Genomic DNA, 24301 nt, shown 5'->3' with positions numbered 1-24301 from the left:
ACCCAGCAAGGGATAGGGGAATGGATGAGTGGAATGCTGCAGCTGGCCCTCTGACTCCCACAAAAATAATTCCTTTTTTTTGTATCCAGGCTCCATCCTATTATTTGATGTCTGACTCAGGTACTTATGTTCCCTACAATTAAGTGTGTCAGGAAATACCCTCAATCCTCATTCTGTTCTTCCTGCAGGAGCAGCTGCCTACACTTCTCCTTCCTGAGTCTAGATAAACACAAAGAGTGGCTAGAATACCTGCTAGAATTTGCTCAAGATGCAGCCCCGATCCCAAACCAGTATGACAAGCATTTCATGGAACGTGACTACACTGGTTATGTACTGGCTCTGAATGGCCACAAGAAATACTTTTGCCTCTTCAAGCCCCAGAAAACAATTGAAGAGGAGGAAGCCATGGGGTCATGCAGTGATCTCGACTCTTCTCTCCACCTGGGTGAATCTCGAGGGAAATCTTCCTGTGGCCTGGGATCCAGGCCCATCAAAGGGAAACTGAGCAAGTTGTCCTTATGGATGGAGCGCCTGTTGGAAGGTTCCTTACAGAGGTTTTATATCCCATCATGGCCTGAACTAGACTGAAAGGATTTCAGAAAGAGCTGAACTCTTCAGACTTTTTAACATGCCCCTGTGAACAGGTATTTTCAGGATTCAAACTATCACAATGAACAGAGTATAGATTTTAGATTCCTCTTCTAGAACAGTGGCTAGAAGAATATTTCCTTTGTCCTGTTCTAACCTAGGAGTGAAAAACACCACAGGTGTGAATTCCCTAGATCACAATGTTTTTCTTTGTTTTGTTTTTTTTCTCTCCCTAATTTGAATGCCACACTATTTAAAACAGACTGCTCATTCCCTCTTCCTGTGTTGTCCCCATCATGTGCTCACAGCACATGCCCCTGTCCTGTCTCTTATGTTGGAGAAACACAGGGCTCAACTCTGCCATAGCACCTCCCACCACCTCATGAGCCTGTTGTGCAGGTGGGTCATTTACCCCGCCTGCCCCCCCACACCCTTGCCCCTGCTGTGCGTCTGCCCTGGTGCATGCTCTAAAACTGGAACATCCACAGCAGCTTTTTAGGCCTTGCATCCTGAAAGAGGCCCTAGTTCCAAGCACTCTTACAACTAATGTTTTTCGGTTAGTAAGTGGCAGAAAGTATATTTTGGGGGGCATGGCCCACAACAGTTTGTCAGCTGTGGTTCTAAAAGGATAGGGATGAGTTGGGGGTCTATATGTGAGTTTGGATTGCTTCTCAAGAAAAGGGAGGGAAGGGCTGAGCAGGGACTGAAGTGATACAGCTTTGCAATTCCTTTGTGAGCCTTCCATCAGCTGCCTCCCTGGCAGCTGGGGAGGGATCTGCACAGCAAGAAGTACTGTAATGACTTCAAGCCATTTATATGTGTGTTTCCAGATGCCTTTCTGCCTCTCAATTTTAGCATATGGATATTAGGAGCCATAACTTGTAATCTTGTTCTCTGATCGTAGAGATAAGCTGCTATGAGCCAGTAGATGCTAAACTGAAGCCAGATTATTCCCACCTGCCAGTGAGTCAGGCTCCAGGAACCTCTTCACTCCAGTGGTGTCTCTTTAGTAAAATACAGACATATCTTTGTGTCAAGGAACTTAAAATTGATCAACAATTGTATTTTGAACACTGTTACCCCAAAAGTGCTGTATCTTCAAGTCCTTTTTTGTGATGAGTGAGCCAAGACTTGCTCTAAACTCCTGTTTTGCAAAAGGCTTACTCTCAGCTTCTGGCCTGTGTTTTGATGTCTCATCTTAATTATTTTCACTCATAACTTACACCTGCTTTACCAGTATCAGGGTCAGACTGATCATCAGCACCCCAGCTTGCTAGAGCTCCGGTGTATAATGGACACAGGCTGGCTCTTACCAACCAGGTAGAGGGTTTACCTTTTATCCTTAGGGCAAGACCATCAAGGGGGATCCTGGACAACTTCAAAGAGTGGTCTGTCAAATGGCAGAGCAAATTTTATAAAATGAAGGGTGAAATTCACGATGGGACATTTGCTTAGTATTTCTTTGATCATAATTGCTTTAAACTAGACAATTTGCATCCTAGGAATAATTTAAATATCGAGCTACAATGGTTAATAATATATTATTTGAACCCAAGAATTCCTGTGATTTTCATGAACTCTCTAGCTTTATTAAAACTAAATCACTGCCAGGCTTCATTCTTCCAGATGATCCTCTGAAAATGGATGATTACTCCGAATGCCACATCTCATGTCAGCCGGCCCACTTAGAAATGGTCAAGGGAGTCAGTTGGCTTCTTGATGCACCTGTCCTCAAAATTATTCTCTGGATCTTTTTTGGCCAGGTTGCTTATATAAGTAATGTTTTGGTTCAGTGGTATGTTTGTATGTGTGTTTGTTTCTTTTAATTGTGGTAATCAGTGGTAGGTTTTACTTTGAATTTCTGGTACTAATGGAATTCCTGACCTTAATTTTTAAAAACCAAAAACTCCCTTTTTTTTTTTTTATTAAAATAAACACCTTCAGACAGCTGCACCTTCCATTTGTACTAGCAAAAGAAAGTGGTGATAGGATTGAAAACATTCCTGGAAAATGTTTCAGTCTAAAAATTCTTTTATAGATGATATGTTTAGGGACTGGTAGATTTGTCCCCCAAAAGAAGATATTTTTCAGTCTTCTTGGACTCTAAGGAGCTTTTATTTTAAATTGAACTTTACCCTTGACCATTGAGGCCTTTCTTCCTGAAGTTATTTCCATAAATTTGTTTACTTTTCTCAAATGTATGAGCCATTTTTATGCTCAGCCAACACCACCATTTCTCTCTGATGTGTAAAATCATCATACAAGACCCAATTTTGGTTTAAGTTGACTTCCTTGTCTTCAAATAATAATATCTTGAAAACAGCATCAATGTTTTTAAAGATGGATTTTTTGATTGATATAGACTATACATCATGTTTAGCAGATTGGGATGAAAATGGCAACTAGCCCTAAACAAGTCTTTACATAATGAATTCCCATTACAAAAATATTTTTTTATTGCTCAAGTGTTGGTTGCACAATCTGTCTAACATAGAGGTCATCAGCTCCAAGTAAGCAACATTTCATTGAGCAAGACTGTCCCAACTTCTATTAAGCTACATGGTCTCGCTGCTCTCATTGACCATGAAGATTTGGTTTTAGTTTTCAAATAAATAGGTTGATTTCTTCACCATTTCCAGCCTATTTACAGTTGTATCCTTTTATTTATTATCATTCAAATCAATTTGCAACTGCCATCAGCAGAAATGTTTTCCTGACATAAAAAGAAATGGAATCTGAATGAGTTTTAAGTAATTTGCTTTGTTTAGGAATAGGGATTGGAAGCAAAGACTCGTAAACTTTTTTAAGTAAAACTCTAAGAGCTGAAACAAAGCATCTTTACAGATGAAATGTTCAAGTCCAAAATACTTGACATTATCCTTGAAACAAAACATAGTGTGGCAGCTGCTGAATCTACCTGTTCAGTTTGTCAAGGAGGATGATTATACTTGGGAGATAGATCTGAAAAGAAGGTGAATATTTTGCACTTTTGATACTCATAGGAACAAATAACTTATTTGGCAAATTTTGTCTTTTTTATGTTTGTTTGTTTTGTATTGTGAACAGGCACTGAAGCTGATGTTATTTTGTTTTAAGAGTCTTACAGACTGGAAACAGAAATAAACTATTTTAATGTGCGATGATTATGGGTAGCTCTTGCATTGCAAGATGATATTTAATCATGGACACGATGTCAACAGAATTGAATTTGCATGTAACTCAACACATGCTTAAGGTCAGCACCTCATAACTGCAGATTTCAGGAATTGCTGTCCCAGAGGGTATATGTTGGCTTGTTAAATAGATAATGCAAAACTGAGCCTTGTAAAGAGCGGGTCAGAGGAAGTTTCATTTAGGGCTTGGGAGGCCAACTGATGTGTCTGGCTCAGAAGACATTTTGTATACCCAACAGCTTTTGAGGAGGAAGCATCTTTATTAGGGTCTGCATGTTATTTTCTTTCAAGCTTTTTATTTATGTATGGACATGTCCTAAAACCAATATGTAGCCCACACTCAATAGAAGGAGTTGTATTTTAAAGGAAGATATAGAAATATGGAAGGCTTATACAGTATTATTTCATGTTTTCCTGCTTTCACTCCTCCATTTTTTTTAGATAATCCTGAACTAAATTCTCTATTCCTTTCCCCTTTATCTTCCAACCATCTTTCATCCAGGAAAAAAATCAAAGCAGTCCAACTACTTCATCTTTTTTAAAGTTAATCCAAGCTCCTTTGAAATGTTAGCTGTTTGGATTAGAGTTCTACCAGCTGCCCTGACTTTACAGGCACCAAATACGCTTTCAGCAGAAAGTTTATTGACCTGAACTTTTTAGTACTCAGACTGCTTGCTCATAAATTCTTTTTTTATGAGAGTTTGTCAGTGACACAGTCTGTTGTTTCATCTTGAAGACACGAGGATCAGGTGGTTCTCACTTTGGGGAGAACACACAGCATTTCAAACAGTAGGTTAGCCCCCAGAAGTGCCGTGTTTCCTGCAGAGAAGGAAAACCCACCATGAAAACTACAAAACCACCTCCTGAATCAGCCTTTCCAGACTCCTTTAGCTTTCTTTTCTTTGTGGCTTCCTTTTCCAGAATTCTGGCTTGCTTTCTTCTCTCAGCTACACACCCACCGTGCTTTCCCCGGGACTCTGGCTCCATCCAGCCTCATTTGGAAATAGGTTTTTAAAATTCAGATTTTTCTTTGTTTACTCTGATACCATAATTTTTTCCAAAGGAAAGCCAATAATAATGATGTGTATATTTGTTATCTACACTGTAAGACAAATAAGCAAACCCTGTAAGTTTTTATAAGTTGAAATTACCAGGATGGCGTCTGCTAAGAAGAGCTCTCCTACACCAGCTAACCTCCCCCACTTTATTATTCATGCTTTGAGAATTCAGTTTTCAGTGAAATATCAAAGGAGTCTGGGACTGTGCCACTCGGTCACTAAATTGTAAGCTGGTTTATTTTTCTTCTGCTGACTGGTGGGAAAGCTAATAATACTTAGCTACTCCCCAGGGGGATTGTTAGAGATAATTAGCTCATGTATGTGAGGTATGCCGTAATAGGTTTATTTTCTTCATTTTCTTCACCGTAAAACATACCCAGCAGGTTCCTTAAGTGGTACAAGGGGATCCATCCATTTCTATGTATTAATTAGGTTAATATAATTAAAGTAGCAGCGACCTATGGGTTACAGTTTCCTCACTTACCAGAAGGATCGTACAATGGTGAAACTTCCACCAGATCACAGCCCACGACGTTCAGGCCTTGACAACCCCGGATGATCTCCAGAGCCTGTCCAAGACCAAGACCAAGTTATTAGTGGTGGTAGCCATGAATGGTGAAAAGCACTTGCTATTAGCTTCAGTGGATTTCTCCCAACACACACCCATCCCTTAACACTGACTGCCACAAACTGGGCTGGGCCCTTGCAGAGACACAAATGACCACACACAGTCCCTACCCGGAGGGGTGCATAGTTTGATGATAGAGACAGATGAGCAAACCAATCGTCTGAATGTCAAGTGTTAAGGACTTTAGGAGCAGCAAGCACAGAATTGTCTCATGCTGTCTCGTGCAGGTCATCCTGGAGAGGTGTAGGAAGGCTTCCCCGAGGTGGAAACACTTAGCTTAGGGAATCGGCCAAGTAGCTGAGTAGAAGGGCATTCCAGGAAGGAGGGAGAGACATGCAAAGGCACCAAAATGGGAGAAGTATAAGCTGGTAGATGAGACTATTTAGGACAGACGAGTCGGGGGTGGGGTGGGGAGGGAGAGGAAGAGATACCTGTCTGAAGGGGTTTCCTTCTTGTAGGCAAAAAGCCACGGTATAGAAAACAGGGAGGACTGGTTCAGAAATCTCTGATGGAAACAGAATGGCTTTGAGAGAGGTAGTTAAGACCAACATCCTTTTTCACAGGACATAAGATAACTGATTACCTTTAAGCAATCTCCATTTCCTTAATATGTTAGAGTACCTATTATATGTCAGGCACTGTTCTAGACTCCAGTGATACAGTAGTGAATGAAACAGGTTCTCCTCCTGTAGTTTACCTTCTATTCATTATTAGACACCAATTCTGCCTAGGACCTTATGGGAGCAGACTTAATGGGAGTTTCATTTCAGTATTTTATTTAGGTGTTTCTAAAACTCTTGAATTACCTTGGTAAATTGTTAATCTCTTGTGTACTTTTTAATGTAACCCTATAAAAGTAATAGTGGGCGGGCCATGGTGGCTCAGCAGGTAAGAGTGCTTGCCTGCCATGCCCAAGGACCCGGGTTCGATTCCCGGTGCCTGCCCATGTTAAAAAAAATAGAAAAAAAAGTAACTTAGTGTTTGTAAGAGAGTGTGCTGGTTTGAAACTGTTAGTATCGCAGAAAAGCCATGTTCTTTAAATCTTAATCCTCACTTGGGGGGGAACGACAACCATATTATTTAATCCTGATTCAAAATTTTAGGGTGGGATCTTTTGATTAGGTTGTTTCCATGCAGATGTGACTGCCCATTCAAGGTGGATCTTGATTAGTTTACTGGAGTCCTTAAAAGAACCAACATAGACACAGATGTTTGGAAATGCAAAAGCCCCAGGAGATGCCAGGAGTTACCAACAGAAGCTAGAAGGGAACCAGAGCCCAGCAGACATCGCCATGTCCCCTTCCACGAGATGCTAAATTAAGAGATGAAACCCAGAGGTTTTCCCCGAAGCAGCTAAGTCAGGACCCAGAGATGTTTAGAGAGGAATCAGAGGCTAGAATCAGAGGCTGGAAGCAAGGGAACTAGAAATAAGGGCCAGCAGATGCCAGCCACATGCCTGCCCATGTGACAAACATCGGCCTTTCTTCAGAGTCAAGGTATCTTTCGCTGGATGCCTTGGATTGGACATTTTTATGTCCTTAGAACTGTAAACTTGTAACTTAATAAATCCCCTTTGTGGTAACCATTCCTTTTCTGGTATGTTGTATTCCACAGCTTTAGCAAACCAAAACAAAGGGGGTACCACAATATTGTCCCCATGAACTGACTACAGAGGGACAGGAGGAAGACCAAATAAAGGAGTCACATCCCCGATATGAAATGAGGGGCCTTGAACAAAATCAGTCACTCATTAAATGGGTCTTCAAAACCATTCAGATCTGGGAAAATTAGAGATTTCAATGATCCATTTATAAAATTCTATCTTGAGTCTGAAAGACTCACTACAAGTCCCAGGAAATGGTGAGTTAAGTGTCCTCAGCACAACCCCAGGAGTTTGCATGAGCGGAACTTCCTTACCTGACTCGGGGTGAGACCAGCAATCTCAGGTGTCCCTGTCCCTGGGGCGTAGGCTGGATCCAGGGCATCGATATCAAAGCTGATGTAAACAGGGCCACCTCCCATCTGCTGCCTCACCTCCGCCATCAGTGGAACCAGCGACTTCAGCCAGCAGTCTTCAGCCAGGACTACCCTGAAGCCCTGAGAGGAAGGAAGGAGACAGTCGGGGGGCCAAGGGCTCTGCAGTGACTCAGCATTTCCCACGTGCCAGCCCCTGTGCTAAACTACACGCATATCCCATCCGACCCACAGTCCCTCTGAGGCAAGAACACCTGTCCCCATTTCACAGACGAGGATGTAGCCTGAGGAAGGCAAGGATGATGATGGGTAAAGAAGCTGACCTGCAGAGCCAGGATTGGAGAGAAGTCTTGCTAAAGCAAGAAAACTCAGGGCAGCCCATGCTGGCATCTCCTGGATGGCTGGGTCTGGAAGCCTGGCCTTTGAATGCTCTAAAAGCAAAGGAGTTTGCTCCGATTTCCCAGGGTCTTATTGTACATTTTAACCCAAGAGCCATTTTGCCAAGGGGCTATGAGGATGAGAACTAAGAAGGTGGCAACTCACCTTGGGTTCAGACAGCAACACCCTCGTCTCTTTTTCCAAGAGAAGCCAGCAACCTCTGAGGGGCAGTTTTGTTGTGTCTATCTCACCACCCCAGCAGTTAGAGCCTCCTCCACCTCCTAAATTCACATCCTCGCTGCGCATGACCCCATATGACCTTCCTGATGCCAACTCAGCCATTTTCTGAGTTTCACTGGTAAAGCCCCTTTTGAAACCATTGGGTGGACAGCGGAGAGAAAGGCACTCTGGGGAGCAGAGACAAGGGAGGGTGGTATTCATTCTGTCACCTGGCTCCTGTTGTATCTGTAGGGGTCCAAGGTCATGGACGAGCCCCGGATGCCAATCTGCACCACCCGCTTACAGTCGAGGAGCGCCTCGTCCACGCACCGGCGGAAGGGCGTCCCGTGGTAGAGCTTCTCTCCCAGGGCCCTGTCGGCCGTGTCCGTGTGTGCGTCCACGTGCAGCAGCCCCACGGGGCCATGCCTGGGGATAGCAGGGCCGCTCAGGCCAGGCCTCTCCAAACCCCCTCGGTAGTTCACAGACCCAGGGGGAGAGCTGCCATCTGTTACCTGCCTCGACCCTGGTTCTGTCTGCAAGAGCAAATCACTTAGCACCTCCGAGAACAGCACACTCAGAAGTCGGGCAGAAAATAGATGTGCATTGTGGCTGCCACCCACCATGCTTCAGCCAGAATATGCCTCATTTATGTAACCAAGAAGTTAGAATTTAATGGGTGATTATGGTTACTGGATTAGTATATAGGTATTCCTTTTTACTTTCTGGTATGTTAGAGTAGACAGAGGGAAATACCTGAAATCTTGATCTCTGATAATGATTGTACAGTCTTTATCTTGTACCCTTGTAATTGTAAAAACCGTATAACTAACCTTCACTTGTACCCATTATCCAGTTTTTTGACCTTAGAATCTTAGAATTACTAAAGACAATCCCTAAAGTTTATTAATGAACAGCCCAGAACAAATCCACCCCAAGTCCAAAGTTACCCTGGTAACTGAAAGTGGATCTAACCAAAATGGGCCCATCTGACACGTCGGTAGCTTAAACTTTAACCTATAAGTCACTGTACCTCATTATAATACTAAAACTCATTCCCATAATCATATTAACGCCACCATTTTCTTACATATGTTCTGTGGCTGAGCACTAATCAATCTGCACCTACTCAATAATTAAATCATCTCTAATTACATTATCTGGGGCCATTGTGCTCATTATCCTAAAACCTGCCCATCTTTTAATGCTATGAAACTATCAAGAGCTGTACAATGGTGGCTCAGTGGCAGAATTCTCGCCTGCCATGCCGAAGACCTGGGATCGATTCCCAGAGCCTGCCCATGCCAAAAACAAACAAACAAACAAAATCATCAGAATTACTGCAGTTTGGGGAGACAGATTTGGGAGCCAATAGGCCAGGTAATCTGCTTTGCACCTAGCAATAAACCTTTTCTCTCCTTGAAACCCTGGTGTTTCAGGAATTAGTCATTTGAGATCATCGGGCAAAGGAATCCACTGCCTTTGCCTGGTAACACTTACAGGAGAGATGGGCAGAGAGGAGAATGAATGCTGGGCTCAGCTGAAGACTGGATGCTCAGGGCCACTCTTTCTCCAACTGTGGCACCAAGAAGCTTTAACACAGCTCTCTCCCCATAATCTCTGCCAGCCCCTGCCAGCCACCCCAAATAACCATGTCATCCAAATGGCACCCCATCCAGAATGCTCCCCATATGTCCTTTCCGTCCACCAATACTGGGGCTGCCACCCCCTTGGCCCTTCTGGTTCTTTCTCAAACTACATTACCCAAAGTTAGCCAATCCTGGGTGGACTTCCTTTACTCGAAAATCAATCTTTTCACTGTCTAGGAAGGAGAAAACAGGGCCTCTCCTCAGCAAGCTCCTACACTGTGCTTCTCAATGTTTGTATTTGGCCCTTGAGGCAAAACAGAAACTCAAGCTAACTGGGGTTGTGTATTTTAGTAGGGACTCAGCTTCCAAAAACAGAGGCAAGTTGGAAATGTTGAACATGCCTACCACAGCAGACCCGGGGCAAAGGAGAGGGACCAGAAGTGTTCATAATAAATGGTCTGGGCTTCCAGCTGGTGACTGACAGGGACACCTGGAGCTTGTTCTCAGTTCTGATCCACAGAAGCAACTCAGTTGGGAATTTCCTCTCACCCCAGATGACCTGAGCCGGGGGGATCACCTGATGCCACCCAGCGGCAAGCAACTCATTCCCTAGCTCCTAAATTTTGAAACCTCGCTTGGGAAAAGCCAACTTAGGACTTACTTTTTTGCCACCGCTTGTAATATGGGGTATGTGATTGTATGATCTCCACCTGTAGAGAAAAAAGAAACACCTGAAATGTGGGTAAGATTCAAGGACTGTGTATTACAACAGAAGAATCTTAAATTTAGCTAATTCTGCAACCCTTCCAACTAGACTAAAGAACTATAATCATAGCTGAAATAAGATCTTGTTCAGGGATGGGTAAATGGCCACTGGATTTGTTTTAGATTTCACTGTCATTTAAAAGAGGAAATTAGATTCATTAAATGCTTCAAACATCTCTGTCCAATAGAAATTTCTGCAATGATGGACTTGGCCTGTATCTGCTCTGGCCAACATGGTGATCACTAACCAGCTTCACGTGGCTCTGAAATGTGGCTAGGGAAACTGAGGAAATGAATTTTTAAGTTTTATTTAACCTTAATTTTCATTTTAATAGCCACATGTGGCTAGTGGCTACCCTGTTGGACAGGAAAGACCTAGAAAATTATTACTACTGAGAAATAATAATAACAAAATGCTAGCATTGATTGAAGCCTCCAGTGGGCCAGGTACAATGCTAGGATCTTGTTATGCACTTGGAATATACGTCCTTCACACAATATAAGAGAGAATTGTTATTATACCCATTTCAAAGATGAGGAAAGGAACCATAAAGCAGTGCAGCAATAACCGGGGCAGGTGAGAAGTGAAGCTGAGATTTCAAGCCATGCCAGGCAACTCCAGAAGCCATGCTCCTTACCACTCTGCTATGCAGGCTGGGCCTTCTCATTTAGCAAAAATAAAATTGGACATTTAGAACAAGTCTATGTCATTTTACCTATTTGTGAACCAGAGGAGAAAGAAATGCTATAGTGAGAGAGGGGCAGTGTGAGGCAGGACGGGAAAAGCTGCCCTGTACATTGTTCTAGATCCTGACCAGGAAGAAAATGCCCCCTTTGCAGTTCTTTCAAATTAAGTCATTAGAAACAATGTCCTTGAAATACTTGGGAAGTCACAGCTGGGTCTCATTGACAGGCTTCTCCAGGCCTGGATATCAGTCATCAGAGCTGGAGTCAGGGTAAGGGGGAAGAGGCAAGTGAAAAATTTAAGGGGTGCCAAAAAGCTTAATCAAAAGAAATACTCTCTTAATGTAACACTTTTAAAAATCAATGCAAAAAGTCCATGAGGAGCAAAACAAATTTTAAATGAAGACAAGGTCAGCAACGGTGCCATTCCGAGCCAGATTAGAACTGGAAACAAAAGCAAAAAAATAAAAAATAAAACAAAATTCAGTTATACTTCCCCCTAAGATCAGGAACAAGACAAGGATGTCCATTATCACCACTATTATTCAACATCGTGTTGGAGATTCTAGCCAGAGCAATTAGACAAGAAAAAGAAATACAAGGCATCAAAATTGGAAAGGAAGAAGTAAAACTATCACTGTTTGCAGACGATATGATACTATACGTCGAAAACCCGGAAAAATCCACAACAAAACTACTAGAGCTAATAAATGAGTACAGCAAAGTAGCAGGTTACAAGATCAACATTCAAAAATCTGTAGCATTTCTATACACTAGCAATGAACAAGCGGAGGGGGAAATCAAGAAACGAATCCCATTTACAATTGCAACTAAAAGAATAAAATACCTAGGAATAAATTTAACTAAAGAGACAAAAAACCTATACAAAGAAAACTACAAAAAACTGCTAAAAGAAATCACAGAAGACCTAAATAGATGGAAGGGCATACCGTGTTCATGGATTGGAAGACTAAATATAGTTAAGATGTCAATCCTACCTGTATTAGTTAGGGTTCTCTAGAGAAACAGAATGAACAGGGAACACTTGCAAATATAAAATTTATGAAAGTGTCTCACGTGACCGTAGGAACGCAGAGTCCAAAATCCACAGGGCAGGCTGCGAAGCCGATGACGCCGATGGATGGCCTGGATGAACTCCACAGGAGAGGCTCACCAGCCAAAGCAGGAATGGGACCTGTCTCCTCTGAGTCCTCCTTAAAAGGCTTCCCATGATTGCATTTAGCATCACTAATTGCAGAAGACACTCCCCTTTGGCTGATTACAAATGGAATCAGCTGTGGATGTAGCTGACGTGATTATGACCTAATCCTATGAAATGTCCTCATTGCAACAGACAGGCCAGCGCTTGCCCAATCAGATGAACAGGTACCACAACTTGGCCAAGTTGACACCTGTCCCTAACCATGACAGTCCACCCCTTGTCAACTTGGCACCTATATATATATATATATATATATATATATATATATATATATATATATCACCTTAGACCATACTTAATTTCCAAATGAAAACAAATAAGCACACATTTTTTCTTTTACCCGACTATACTCAACTGTCCTGCATATAACTGGAAACACATTAAATCTCTCCAGAATAGGGTGCAAATCCTTGGGCAACATTCATTCTTAAACTTGATATCTTACAACTTAAATAGTATAACATGAACAAAACAGCATTACAGTCCTCGTTTCTGTAACTGATCACGTGGTTGAAGTTCATATTTATCACTTCCTTCTTCCACTACCCATTCCATGTTCCCTTTCCTCTCAGCAAGCACTTCAGCTGGCCGTGGTTCTTTGCCTGGTGGGGTTACCCAAACCTTCATTCCTGAAGTTTCAGAGCCATTAGTAGTCCTGGCTGGATTGTGTTGTTGCAGTTTTCCATTGATTTTAATCACAGGGCATGGTAGTACTAATAGACGCCCCAGGGGATCTCCTATAGTCCAAGAAAACTCTTCTTTACCTCCATTATGTAGTTGCAGTCCTACTTCCTTCTGACAGTCAGGGTCAGTTACCCCAGACAATAATGTAATCCCCTTCTTGGTGTGTTGATCCAGAGGCATAAGTAGCCCAAAGTGGCCAGGTGGCAATCTTAACTTCCAGTTCAGTGGTATCACTGTTGTTTCTCCTGGAGGAAGCACACCCCGTTTTTGAACTAAAACCTGTAGATCAGCAGAACTCAGGGTAGCAGGGACAGGAAGCAAAAATTTTCCTAGTGGATCACTAGGGGTAATAGTGAGTGGTACCACACCCATTTCTACCCCTTGGTTCCTGGACCCATGGATCCTGGCTATGGGAGAAACAGCACCATACAGCAGACGCTGATTCAGAGCATACACAGCTTCCTGGAGAACATTACCCCAGCCTTTCAAGTTTTTGCCACCTAGTTGGCACCATAATTGAGTTTTCAAAAGGCCATTCCACCGTTCTATCAATCCAGCTGCTTCTGGATGATGGGGAACATGGTAAGACCAGAGAATTCCATGAGCATGTGCCCATTCCCGCACTTCATTTTCTGTGAAGTGTGTTCCTTGATCTGAAGCAATGCTATGTGGAATACCATGACGATGGATAAGGCATTCTGTAAGTACACGGATGGTAGTTTTGGCAGAAGCATTGCGTGCAGGGAAAGCAAACCCATATCCAGAGTATGTGTCTATTCCAGTTAGAACAAATCGCTGCCCCTTCCATGAAGGGAGTGGTCCAATGTAATCAACCTGCCACCATGTAGCTGGCTGGTCACCTCGGGGAATGGTGCCATATTGGGGGCTGAGTGTGGGTCTCTGCTGCTGGCAGATTGGGCACTCAGCAGTGGCTGTAGCCAGGTCAGCCTTGGTGAGTGGAAGTCCATGTTGCTGAGCCCATGCATAACCTCCATCCCTACCACCATGACCACTTTGTTCATGAGCCCATTGGGCAATAACAGGAGCTGCTGGGGAAAGAGGCTGACTGGTATCCACAGAACGGGTCATCTTATCCACTTGATTATTAAAATCATCCTCTGCTGAAGTCACCCTCTGGTGTGCATTCACATGGGACACAAATATCTTCATGTTTTTAGCCCACTCAGAAAGGTCTATCCACATACTTCTTCCCAGACCTCTTTGTCACCACTTTTCCAATTATGGTCTTTCCAAGTCCCTGACCATCCAGCCAAACCATTAGCAACAGCCCATGAGTCAGTATACAAACGCACCTCTGGCCAGTTTTCCTTCCATGCAAAATGAACAACCAGGTGCACTGCTTGAAGTTCTGCCCACTGGGAGGATTTCCCCTCACCACTGTCCTTCAAGGACACCCCAGAAAGGGGTTGTAATGCTGCAGCTGTCCACTTTCAGGTGGTACCTGCATATCGTGCTGAACCATCTGTAAACCAGGCCCGAGTTTTCTCTTCCTCAGTCAATTCACTGTAAGGAACTCCCCAAGAGGCCATAGCTCTGGTCTGGGAAAGAGAAGGTAATGTAGCAGCAGGAGTGGAAACCATGGGCATTTGTGCCACTTCTTCATGTAACTTACTTGTGCCATCAGGACCTGCTCTGGCTCTATCTCGTATATACCATTTCCATTTTACAATAGAGTGCTGCTGTGCACACCCAACTTTATGGCTTGGTGGGTCAGACAACACCCAACTCAGGATAGGCAACTCTGGTTTCATGGTAACTTGGTGGCCCATGGTTAAGCGTTCAGTCTCTACTAAGGCCCAGTAGCAGGCCAAAAGCTGTTTCTCAAAAGGAGAGTAGTTATCTGCAGCAGATGGTAAGGCTTTGCTCCAAAATCCTAAGGGTCTGTGTTGTGATTCTCCTATAGGGGCCTGCCAAAGGCTCCAGACAGCATCTCTATTTGCCACTGACACTTCCAGCACCATTGGATCTGCTGGATCATACGGCCCAAGTGGCAGAGCAGCTTGCACAGCAGCCTGGACCTGTCGCAGAGCCTCCTCTTGTTCAGGTCCCCACTCAAAATTAGCAGCTTTTCTGGTCACTCAATAAATGGGCCGGAGTAGCACACCCAAATGAGGGATATGTTGTCGCCAAAATCCAAAAAGACCAACTAGGCATTGTGCCTCTTTTTTGGTTGTGGGAGGGGCCAGATGCAGCAATTTATCCTTCACCTTAGAAGGGATATCTCGACATGCCCCACACCACTGGACACCTAGAAATTTTACTGAGGTGGAAGGCCCCTGTATTTTTGTTGAATTTATCTCCCAACCTCTGACACACAAATGCCTTGCCAGTAGGTCTAGAGTAGTTGCTACTTCTTGCTCACTAGGTCCAATCAACATGATATTATCAATATAATGGACCAGTGTGATGTCTTGTGGGAGGGAGAAACGATCAAGGTCTCTGCGAACAAGATTATGACATAGGGCTGGAGAGTTGATATACCCCTGAGGTAGGACAGTGAAAGTATATTGCTGACCTTGCCAGCTGAAAGCAAACTGTTTCTGGTGGTCCTTACTAATAGCTATTGAGAAAAAAGCATTTGCCAGATCAATAGCTGCATACCAGGTACCAGGGGATGTATTGATTTGCTCAAGCAATGATACTACATCTGGAACAGCAATTGCAATTGGAGTTACCACCTGGTTGAGTTTACGATAATCCACTGTCATTCTCCAAGACCCATCTGTTTTCTGCACAGGCCAAATAGGAGAGTTGAACGGGGATGTGGTGGGAATCACCACCCCTGCATCTTTCAAGTCCTTAAGAGTGGCAGTAATCTCTGCAATCCCTCCAGGAATACGGTATTGCTTCTGATTTACTATTTTGCTTGATAGGGGCAGTTCTAGTGGCTTCCACTTGGCCTTTCCCACCATAATTGCCCTCACTGCACGAGTTAGAGAACCAACGTGGGGATTCTGCCAGTTGCTCAGTATGTCTATGCCAATTATACATTCCGGAACTGGGGAAATAACTACAGGATGGGTCCGGGGGCCCACTGGACCCACTGTGAGACGGACCTGAGCTAAAACTCCATTGATCACCTGGCCTCCATAAGCCCCCACTCTGACTGGTGGTCCAGAGTGATGTTTTGGGTCCCCTGGAATTAATGTCACTTCTGAACCAGTGTCTAATAATCCCCGAAATATCTGATCATTTCCTTTTCCCCAATGCACAGTTACCCTGGTAAAAGGCCGTCAGTCTCCTTGGGGAAGACTTAGAGGAAGGTTAACAGTATAAATTTGTGGCAGTGTAACAGGTTTCTCCCCCATAGGGACCTGGCCTCCCCTTCATTCAAGGGGCTCAGGGTCTGTAAACTGTTTCAAGTCTGGAAATTGATTAAGGGGCCGTGACTCTGTGTTTTTGTAATTCAGGTTAGACTTCTGTTCCCTTGACCTAGAACTCTTTTGTTTATACAGCTCCAACAAGAATTTAGTAGACTGCACTTCTATTGTATTTCTAGGCACCCCATGGTTTACTAGCCAATGCCACAAATCTCTGCGTGTCATATAATTTTGATGCCTCCTTTGAGTTTGTTGTCTATTATAATAGCCATGTCTACCCTGTCTTTGGTGATTAAGTGCTGCCACCTGGCTTCTGCCAACTCTAGATCCTGTCATCCCCATTGTGTTTAAGGATTCCAGCTCAGTGACAGCAGTTCCTACAGTAATATCTGACCTACAGAGAAGTGCAACCACAGAGCTCTTGAGGGATGATGGTGCTAGTCTCACAAACTTATTTCTCACTGTTCTGGTAAAAGGTGCATCCTCTGGACATTCCTGGGGTGTAAGAGCAGGCTTTGCATGATAAATCCACTCTAACATTCCAATCTCTCTAAGCCTCTGGATCCCCTCATCTACATTATACCAGGGCAGTTCTGGCATTTCAACCTCAGGTAATGTTGGCCACCTTTTGATCCATGTTTCAACCAACCACCCAAACAAGCTGTTAACACCTTTTCTAACTGCTCTAGCTATAACATTAAATGCAGAATCTCTGCTTAGTGGGCCCATATCAATAAATTCAGCCTGATCCAGCCTTATATTCCTCCCACCATTATCCCACACTCTTAAAATCCATTGCCACACATATTCCCCTGATTTCTGTCTATATAAATTGGAAAACTCACACAGTTCTTTTGGAGTATAACGTACCTCCTCATGTGTGATACTTTGTACCTCACCTTTAGGGGCCTGTTGGGACTTTAGTCTAGTTATAGGTCTAGAAGAAATGAGAGGTGGTGGGGGTGGGTCATGAAAAGAATTAGAAATATCTTCCAAGCCATTTGCTTCAGGGCTTTCATTTGCAGTTTCATCTGGTGAAACAGGATTAATCACTCCAGGGCTAATCCCTTCAGGAGGAGGTTGGGTGGCCAATTCCTCAAGGCAGGCTGGAGGTGGGGCGGCTATGTCCTCAGGGAAGACTATTACAGGGTTATCTAAAGAAGGCTCAGCATGGTCTAGGGTTTCAACCTCACCCCCAACATCATTATCAATCCATATGTCACCATCCCATTTTTCAGGGTCCCACTCCTTTCCAATCAATGCCCTCACTTTAACGGCAGACACCATGCAAGACTGAGATTTCAGTTTACGTTGTAAAGTTGCTACTCTAACAATAAGATTCTGAGTCTGATTTTCAGAGATCTCAAGTCTACAGCTACAGGAAATAAGATTTTCCTTCAGGATACTCATAGAAACCTCTACATCTTTCAGACAGCGCTTAAGCTTCTCTTTTGAAGCCTTAAGCCCATCCCTTTCACCTTTTAATGTAGACAGTGTATCTAACAACAACCAACCAACATCTCTATAACTCTTATTTCTACAAAACTCTGTAAAGGTGTCAAAAACATTATCCCCCAGAGTCTGGCTTCGTACAAGCGAAGCATTAGGAGAATCGAATGATGATATTTTGACTATCTCCTTTGCCAACTCAGTCCATGGATTGGGAGTGTCATTCTGATTACGGGAATCAGAGTCCTTAGTGTCTCTGAGTCCAGTCAGAGTAGAAAACCATTCATAAAAACCCATTTTTAAAATTCTGTTCCTTAAGAACCACTCCTAGTACCATGATGTATTAGTTAGGGTTCTCTAGAGAAACAGAATGAACAGGGAACACTTGCAAATATAAAATTTATGAAAGTGTCTCACGTGACTGTAGGAACGCAGAGTCCAAAATCCACAGGGTAGGCTGCAAAGCCTATGACGCCAATGGATGGCCTGGATGAACTCCACAGGAGAAGCTCACCAGCCAAAGGAGGAATGGAACCTGTCTCCTCTGAGTCCTCCTTAAAAGGCTTCCCATGATTGCATTTAGCATCACTAATTGCAAAAGACACTCCCCTTTGGCTGATTACAAATGGAATCAGCTGTGGATGTAGCTGACGTGATCATGACCTAATCCTATGAAATGTCCTCATTGCAACAGACAGGCCAGCGCTTGCCCAATCAGATGAACAGGTACCACAACTTGGCCAAGTTGACACCTGTCCCTAACCATGACACTACCTAAATTGATTTACAGATTCAATGCAATACCAATCAAAATCCCAACAACTTATTTTTCAGAAATAGAAAAACCAATAAGCAAATTTATCTGGAAAGCCAGGGTGCCCGGAATTGCTAAAAGTATCTTGAGGAAAAAAAAACAAGCTAGAGGTCTCACACTGCCGGACTTTAAGGCATATTATGAAGCCACAGTGGTCAAAACAGCATGGTATTGGCATAAAGATAGATATATCGACCAATGCAATCGAATAGAGTGCTCAGATATAGACCCTCTCATCTATGGATATTTGATCTTTGATAAGGCAGTCAAGCCAACTCACCTGGGACAGAACAGTCTCTTCAATAAATGGTGCCTAGAGAACTGGATATCCATATGCAAAAGAATGAAAGAAGACCCGTATCTCACACCCTATACAAAAGTTAACTCAAAATGGATCAAAGATCTAAACATTAGGTCTAAGACCATAAAACAGTTAGAGGAAAATGTTGGGAGATATCTTACGAATCTTACAACTGGAGACGGTTTTATGGACCTTAAACCTAAAGCAAGAGCACTGAAGAAATAAATAAATAAATAGGAGCTCCTCAAAATTAAACACTTTTGTGCATCAAAGACCTTCATCAAGAAAGTAGAAAGACAGCCTACACAATGGGAGACAATATTTGGAAACGACATATCAGATAAAGGTCTAGTATCCAGAATTTATAAAGAGATTGTTCAACTCAACAATAAAAAGACAGCCAACCCAATTACAAAATGGGAAAAAGACTTGAACAGACACCTCTCAGAAGAGGAAATACAAATGGCCAAAAGGCACATGAAGAGATGCTCAATGTCCCTGGCCATTAGAGAAATGCAAATCAAAACCACAATGAGATATCATCTCACACCCACCAGAATGGCCATTATCAACAAAACAGAAAATGACAAGTGCTGGAGAGGATGCGGAGAAAGAGGCACACTTATCCACTGTTGGTGGGAATGTCAAATGGTGCAACCACTGTGGAAGGCAGTTTGGCGGTTCCTCAAAAAGCTGAATATAGAATTGCCATACGACCCAGCAATACCATTGCTAGGTATCTACTCAAAGGACTTAAGGGCAAAGACACAAATGGACATTTGCACACCAATGTTTATAGCAGCGTTATTTACAATTGCAAAGAGATGGAAACAGCCAAAATGTCCATCAACAGATGAGTGGCTAAACAAACTGTGGTATATACATACGATGGAATATTATGCAGCTTTAAGACAGAATAAACTTATGAACCATGTAATAACATGGATGGACCTAGAGAATATTATGCTGAGTGAGTCTAGCCAAAAACTAAAGGAAAAATACTGTATGGTCCCACTGATGTGAACCAACATTCCAGAATAAACTTGGAATATGTCATTGGTAACAGAGTCCAGCAGGAGTTAGAAACAGGGTAAGATAACGGGTAATTGGAGCTGAAGGGATACAGACTGTGCAACAGGACTAGATACAAAAACTCAAAAATGGACAGCATAATACTACCTAATTGTAATGTAATTTTGTTAAAACACTGAATGAAGCTGCATCTGAGCTATAGTTTTTTGTTTATTTGTTTGTGTTTTTGTTTTGTTTTTTTATATATATATATTTTTATTTTTATTATTATTTTTTATTTTTTCTCTATATTATCATTCTATATCTTTTTCTGTTGTTTTGCTAGTTCTTTTCCTAAATCGATGCAAATGTACTAAGAAATGATGATCATACATCTATGTGATGATATTAAGAATTACTGATTGCATATGTAGAATGGAATGATTTCTAAATGTTGTGTTTATTTTTTTTAATTAATAAAAATAAATAAATAAATAATAGGGGGAACAAATGTTAAAAATAAATTTAGTTTGAAGTGCTAGTGGTAAATGAAAGTGAGGGGTAAGGGGTATGGCATGTATAATCTTTTTTTTTTCTGTTATCGTTTTATTTCCTTTTCTGTTGTCTTTTTTATTTTTTTCTATATCGATGCAAATGTTCTAGAAATGATGAATATGCAACTATGTGATGATATTAAGAATCACTGATTGTATATGTAGAATGGAATGATATCTTAATGTTTTGTGCGTTAATTTTTTTAATTAATAAAAAAATTTTTTTAAAAAATTCAGTTATACTTATCCTGTTCTACTCATCTTTGTCATCAAGTTTCTTGATGCCTCTTACATTGTCCACCCAAGGCCAATGCCTCACTTGCCTCACCCTAATCTGGGCTGGTCAGTTAGACTGATCAAGACTTTTCAATGTCCTCTCACCAAGGATTAAGATAAATGAATTACAGTTTTTTCTTTCCAGATGTCTCCCTTCTCACAGCCCTGGAGAAGAAGCTGAATTCAAGGGCCTGACAACAAAGCCGGGGGCGGCATAGAATTACATTCACCCTCGCAGACTGTCATTACCCAAGGTCAGGGGAACACAGCCAGCTGCTACAATGTTCTGATAGGCCTCTCGAATTAGCCGGCAGCTGTCCTGCAGGTTGTAGAGATTGACATTGACGTCGCCTAGGTCTGCGACCATGAGGGACTGGAAGGGGAGGGCCCCGGTGCTGGGATTGACAGTCCGTAGCATCACTGATTCTTCCCGGATCCGCCGGGGGCCGAACCTGGAAGATGAGTAACCGTCGGGTAAACTTTCCGCACAAGGGTCACGACTCCCCACGGCGATGTTTCCCACGCCTGGCCCTATGGACATTTGGGGCCAGATACGCCTTTGTTGCAGGGGCTGTCCTGTGCATTGACAAATGTTTAGCAGCATCCCTGGCCTCTACCCACTAGATGCAAGTAGCACCCCACCCCCCAGATGTGACCCAAAATACCTCCAGACACTGAGGAATGGTCCCTTGGGGTCAAAAATCACCCCGTGTTGAGAACCAGAGATCCAGGGCTGTAAACCAAGAAATTAAAGGCACCGGCTTTGGAGCCCACCCACCACCACTTTACTAAATGGCATTAGACTATTAATCTAGCTGAGCCTCAGCTTCCCAAATAAAATAATAACAATGATATTTACTTTACCCTGTTGTAAGAATTAAATGAGGTAATCTACACAAAGTAGACACTTAATAAATGGCGACATTTGTACTTCAGATCTCACAGTCAGAGGTAACGTTGCTGAGCTGAATCAAAACAAGCTGATGATACATAATGAGGAAAAGGTACTGTATTTCCGCAGACTTTCTCTGAGGAAAATTGCCTTAAATTCCTAAAACCCAGAGGTTTTAGGAAGGGGCAGCCGGCTTCTTTCCTTCTCAATTTAGAGTCGCCTGCGCCTGTTAGCTGAGCGTGCAAGGCGTGGGGTGGCCACACCGCCAGCCCAGAAGGACCCAAATGAGAAGCAGGGAACGGGGTCACAGAACCCCCTTCTTCACCAATCGATGATTCGAGGTGGCAGGGTGGCTTGGTGAGGCACGAGGGGCGCAAACTGACCTGGGCGCTGGGTGGGGAGGGGCGCCTGTCCGTGCACCTTCTGCACCCCGCGACTCTCCGGCCACGCGTCCCCCAGCCTGGCCCTTGGACCTTACCTCGCCCCGGGCCGGTTGGAGGTCCCAATGTCCAAGGGCACCCCGACGAAGGCGGCGTCCAGCCCCTCGGGCGAGACCCGCACAGGCAACCTCATCATGGAGCAGACACCCACCGGCCGGGCCACGAACTCGGAGCTGGGGGGCTGGTTCCGGGGGATGTCGGAGGCCTGGCGACTAGGGCCGCCTACCGGTTCGCAGACCCCCGTGGCAGGACGCGCGCCGGGCCCGGGGCGGCCGGGGAGCAGCCCACGCGCGCCCACGCCGCGCCACAGGCCCCGGCCGCAGGCGGCCACCAGCAGCCCCCGCATGCCCGCGCGCCTGCACCCGGAGCCCGCCAGGCAAGTGTGCGGTAGCTGCAGCCGACCCCCGCGCAAAGGGCAGGGGAGCCGCGGCTCGGTGCCGGGGAGGGGCCTCAGCAACACGGCCGCCCTCTGCCCTCACCCCTCTCTGGACTTCAGCCTCTGGCTCCTTAGACAAACAGAACCAGGCGTGGGGGCTGCTCCCTGTCGCTCCTACCCACACCTGCCCCAGGCGGCCCTGCACCCCCAAACCAGGCCTCCGACAGCCTCTTCTCCCAATTTGGGGTAATATTTTTAAAGTCCAAATGATTGGCAGGGAAAAGACCAGCTCTTAAATGAAAGAAATTGGAAATGCTTTTTTTTTTTTTTTTAACAACATATTAAGATGTCCCTACTTGGGCTTCTCTGGAAGCAGAGTTTTCTTCTAAGTAACTGTTGTCATCTAGGATTTAGAGGTGAGCTGTGGGGAAGATTGCAGTGCTAGGGAGCCTACTAATCTGCGGCCCTTTTTATTTTTAAGGGAGAAAAAAAAGACATACTAGGGAAAAAGAAAAAAATGAATTGTAATGAAATGACATGAGACATTGGTGGTAGGACTTTTTTTAATCTGCTGAAGTTAAATTGGATAGAAAAGGACCAAGTTTTCATTAAATTGTGACCTCTGTACTCAGGTCATGCAGTTAACCCCAGGTCACCCCCAGCCTCCATTCTGCAGGACTGGGCAAAATTTCCCCACTGTCAATGAGCGAACAGTGCTGGAAGAGACTGTAAAGTTGCTCCTGGCCATTTTCTGGAACACACGCATAGTCTCTGGTTATTCTCTAACAGACCCTACCCAGAGTCTAGCTGGCCCTGAATGCATCATTTTCTCACTCCTGGTTTTCTTTTCATTCTTTGCCCAAATGTTGACTGAGTTTTCATGCTGTGACAGGCTCCATGTGAAGACATTCTCTACAGCGAAGTGCTCCCCTCCTTCAAACATACACCTCTCAGGCCAGGTGCTCCTCTGACTCTCCTTTTACCTCTCTGATGGCAATCTCTTTCAGTATCTAAGTGACAGTTTTCACCTGTAGGCAGATCATTCTTACAAACCCAAATCCTGGCCATGAGCTCCAGGCACCCACTCTCTGCCTCCCCATTTGGATGCCTCAACAGCACCTCGGGTGGGCTGACAGGTAAGCCAGTGATTTTTCCACTTCCTGCTCTTTGAGACTGCTCCCTGTCCAATCATTTGGCATATCCTGATGGCTTCCTGCAAGCCAGCTGTGTTAGTCAGGGGTCTCTAGAACAACAGGAGAGATCTGTGAATATGAGATTTATAAAAGTGTCTCATGCAACCATAGGAATGGAAGAGTCCAAAATCTGTAGGCAGGCTGTGGAGCTGGAGGCTCCGTTGAAGGGTCTGGATGAACAACAGGGGAGGCTCGCTGGTGGAAGAAGCAGTGAAAGAGTCTCTCTTCTGCCTTAAAAGCCTTCCATTGATCGGATTATCTCATTGTGGGAGACATGCCTTAGTTGATCGCAGATGTAATCAGCCACAGATGCAACCAACTGACTGATTCATCAACCAGCTACAAAATATCCTTGCAGCAATGGTCAGGCCAGTGCTCACCTGACCAGACAACTGGGTATCATCACTTGGCCAAGTTGACACCAGAACCCAACCATCCTACCCAGCCCTTCACATCCTCCCCTTGGTTCCTCTCTGCTGCTACTCTTCTTCAGACCTTCCTATCTCTAGCTTTCTATTGGTCTTAACACTTCTAGTAGCATCATAGACTTTCCTGCTAGATCAAGCTTCCTGAAGCCAATCTGCCTAGAAAGCCTCATTTCTCAACATGAATTCTTATTACTCATTCCAGCCATTGTTGACCTTACACACCCCATTTTCCCACCTCCTGTCCTTTGCTCAGGCCTTTCTCTCTGC

General features: G+C 43.9%; 2 protein-coding genes across 3 annotated transcripts in view; one reads left to right on the top strand and one right to left on the bottom strand.

The window, feature by feature from the left end:
- Positions 1 to 3731, top strand: part of DNAJC16 (DnaJ heat shock protein family (Hsp40) member C16) — a 42456-nt gene extending 38725 nt beyond the window's left edge. Inside the window, exons 15-16 of one of the 2 annotated variants that reach the window (XR_013171252.1) lie at positions 189 to 644; positions 1493 to 3731. Coding sequence is in view for 1 of the 2 variants with exons in the window: in XM_077151197.1 (XP_077007312.1) it covers positions 189 to 588 (400 nt within the window). In the remaining variant the exon portion in view is untranslated. Of the gene's footprint in view, positions 1 to 188 lie in introns of both variants that reach the window. The other variant, XM_077151197.1, reaches the window with a different exon arrangement.
- Positions 2473 to 22383, bottom strand: AGMAT (agmatinase (putative)). The gene is made up of 7 exons (XM_077151199.1): positions 22076 to 22383; positions 20955 to 21157; positions 10266 to 10314; positions 8249 to 8444; positions 7365 to 7544; positions 5304 to 5388; positions 2473 to 4580 (listed from the first exon to the last, which is right to left on the bottom strand). Exons 1-7 carry the CDS (start codon positions 22381 to 22383, stop codon positions 4507 to 4509), a joined length of 1095 nt encoding a protein of 364 aa, XP_077007314.1. The 3' UTR covers positions 2473 to 4506.
- Between the last annotated feature and the right edge of the window lie 1918 nt (positions 22384 to 24301).

Source organism: Tamandua tetradactyla, chromosome 2, assembly GCF_023851605.1.
Source record: "Tamandua tetradactyla isolate mTamTet1 chromosome 2, mTamTet1.pri, whole genome shotgun sequence".
NCBI classification, from domain to species: Eukaryota; Metazoa; Chordata; class Mammalia; order Pilosa; family Myrmecophagidae; genus Tamandua; species Tamandua tetradactyla.
Note: the sequence above shows the minus strand (reverse complement) of the source record. Positions and strands in the feature narration are given on the sequence as shown.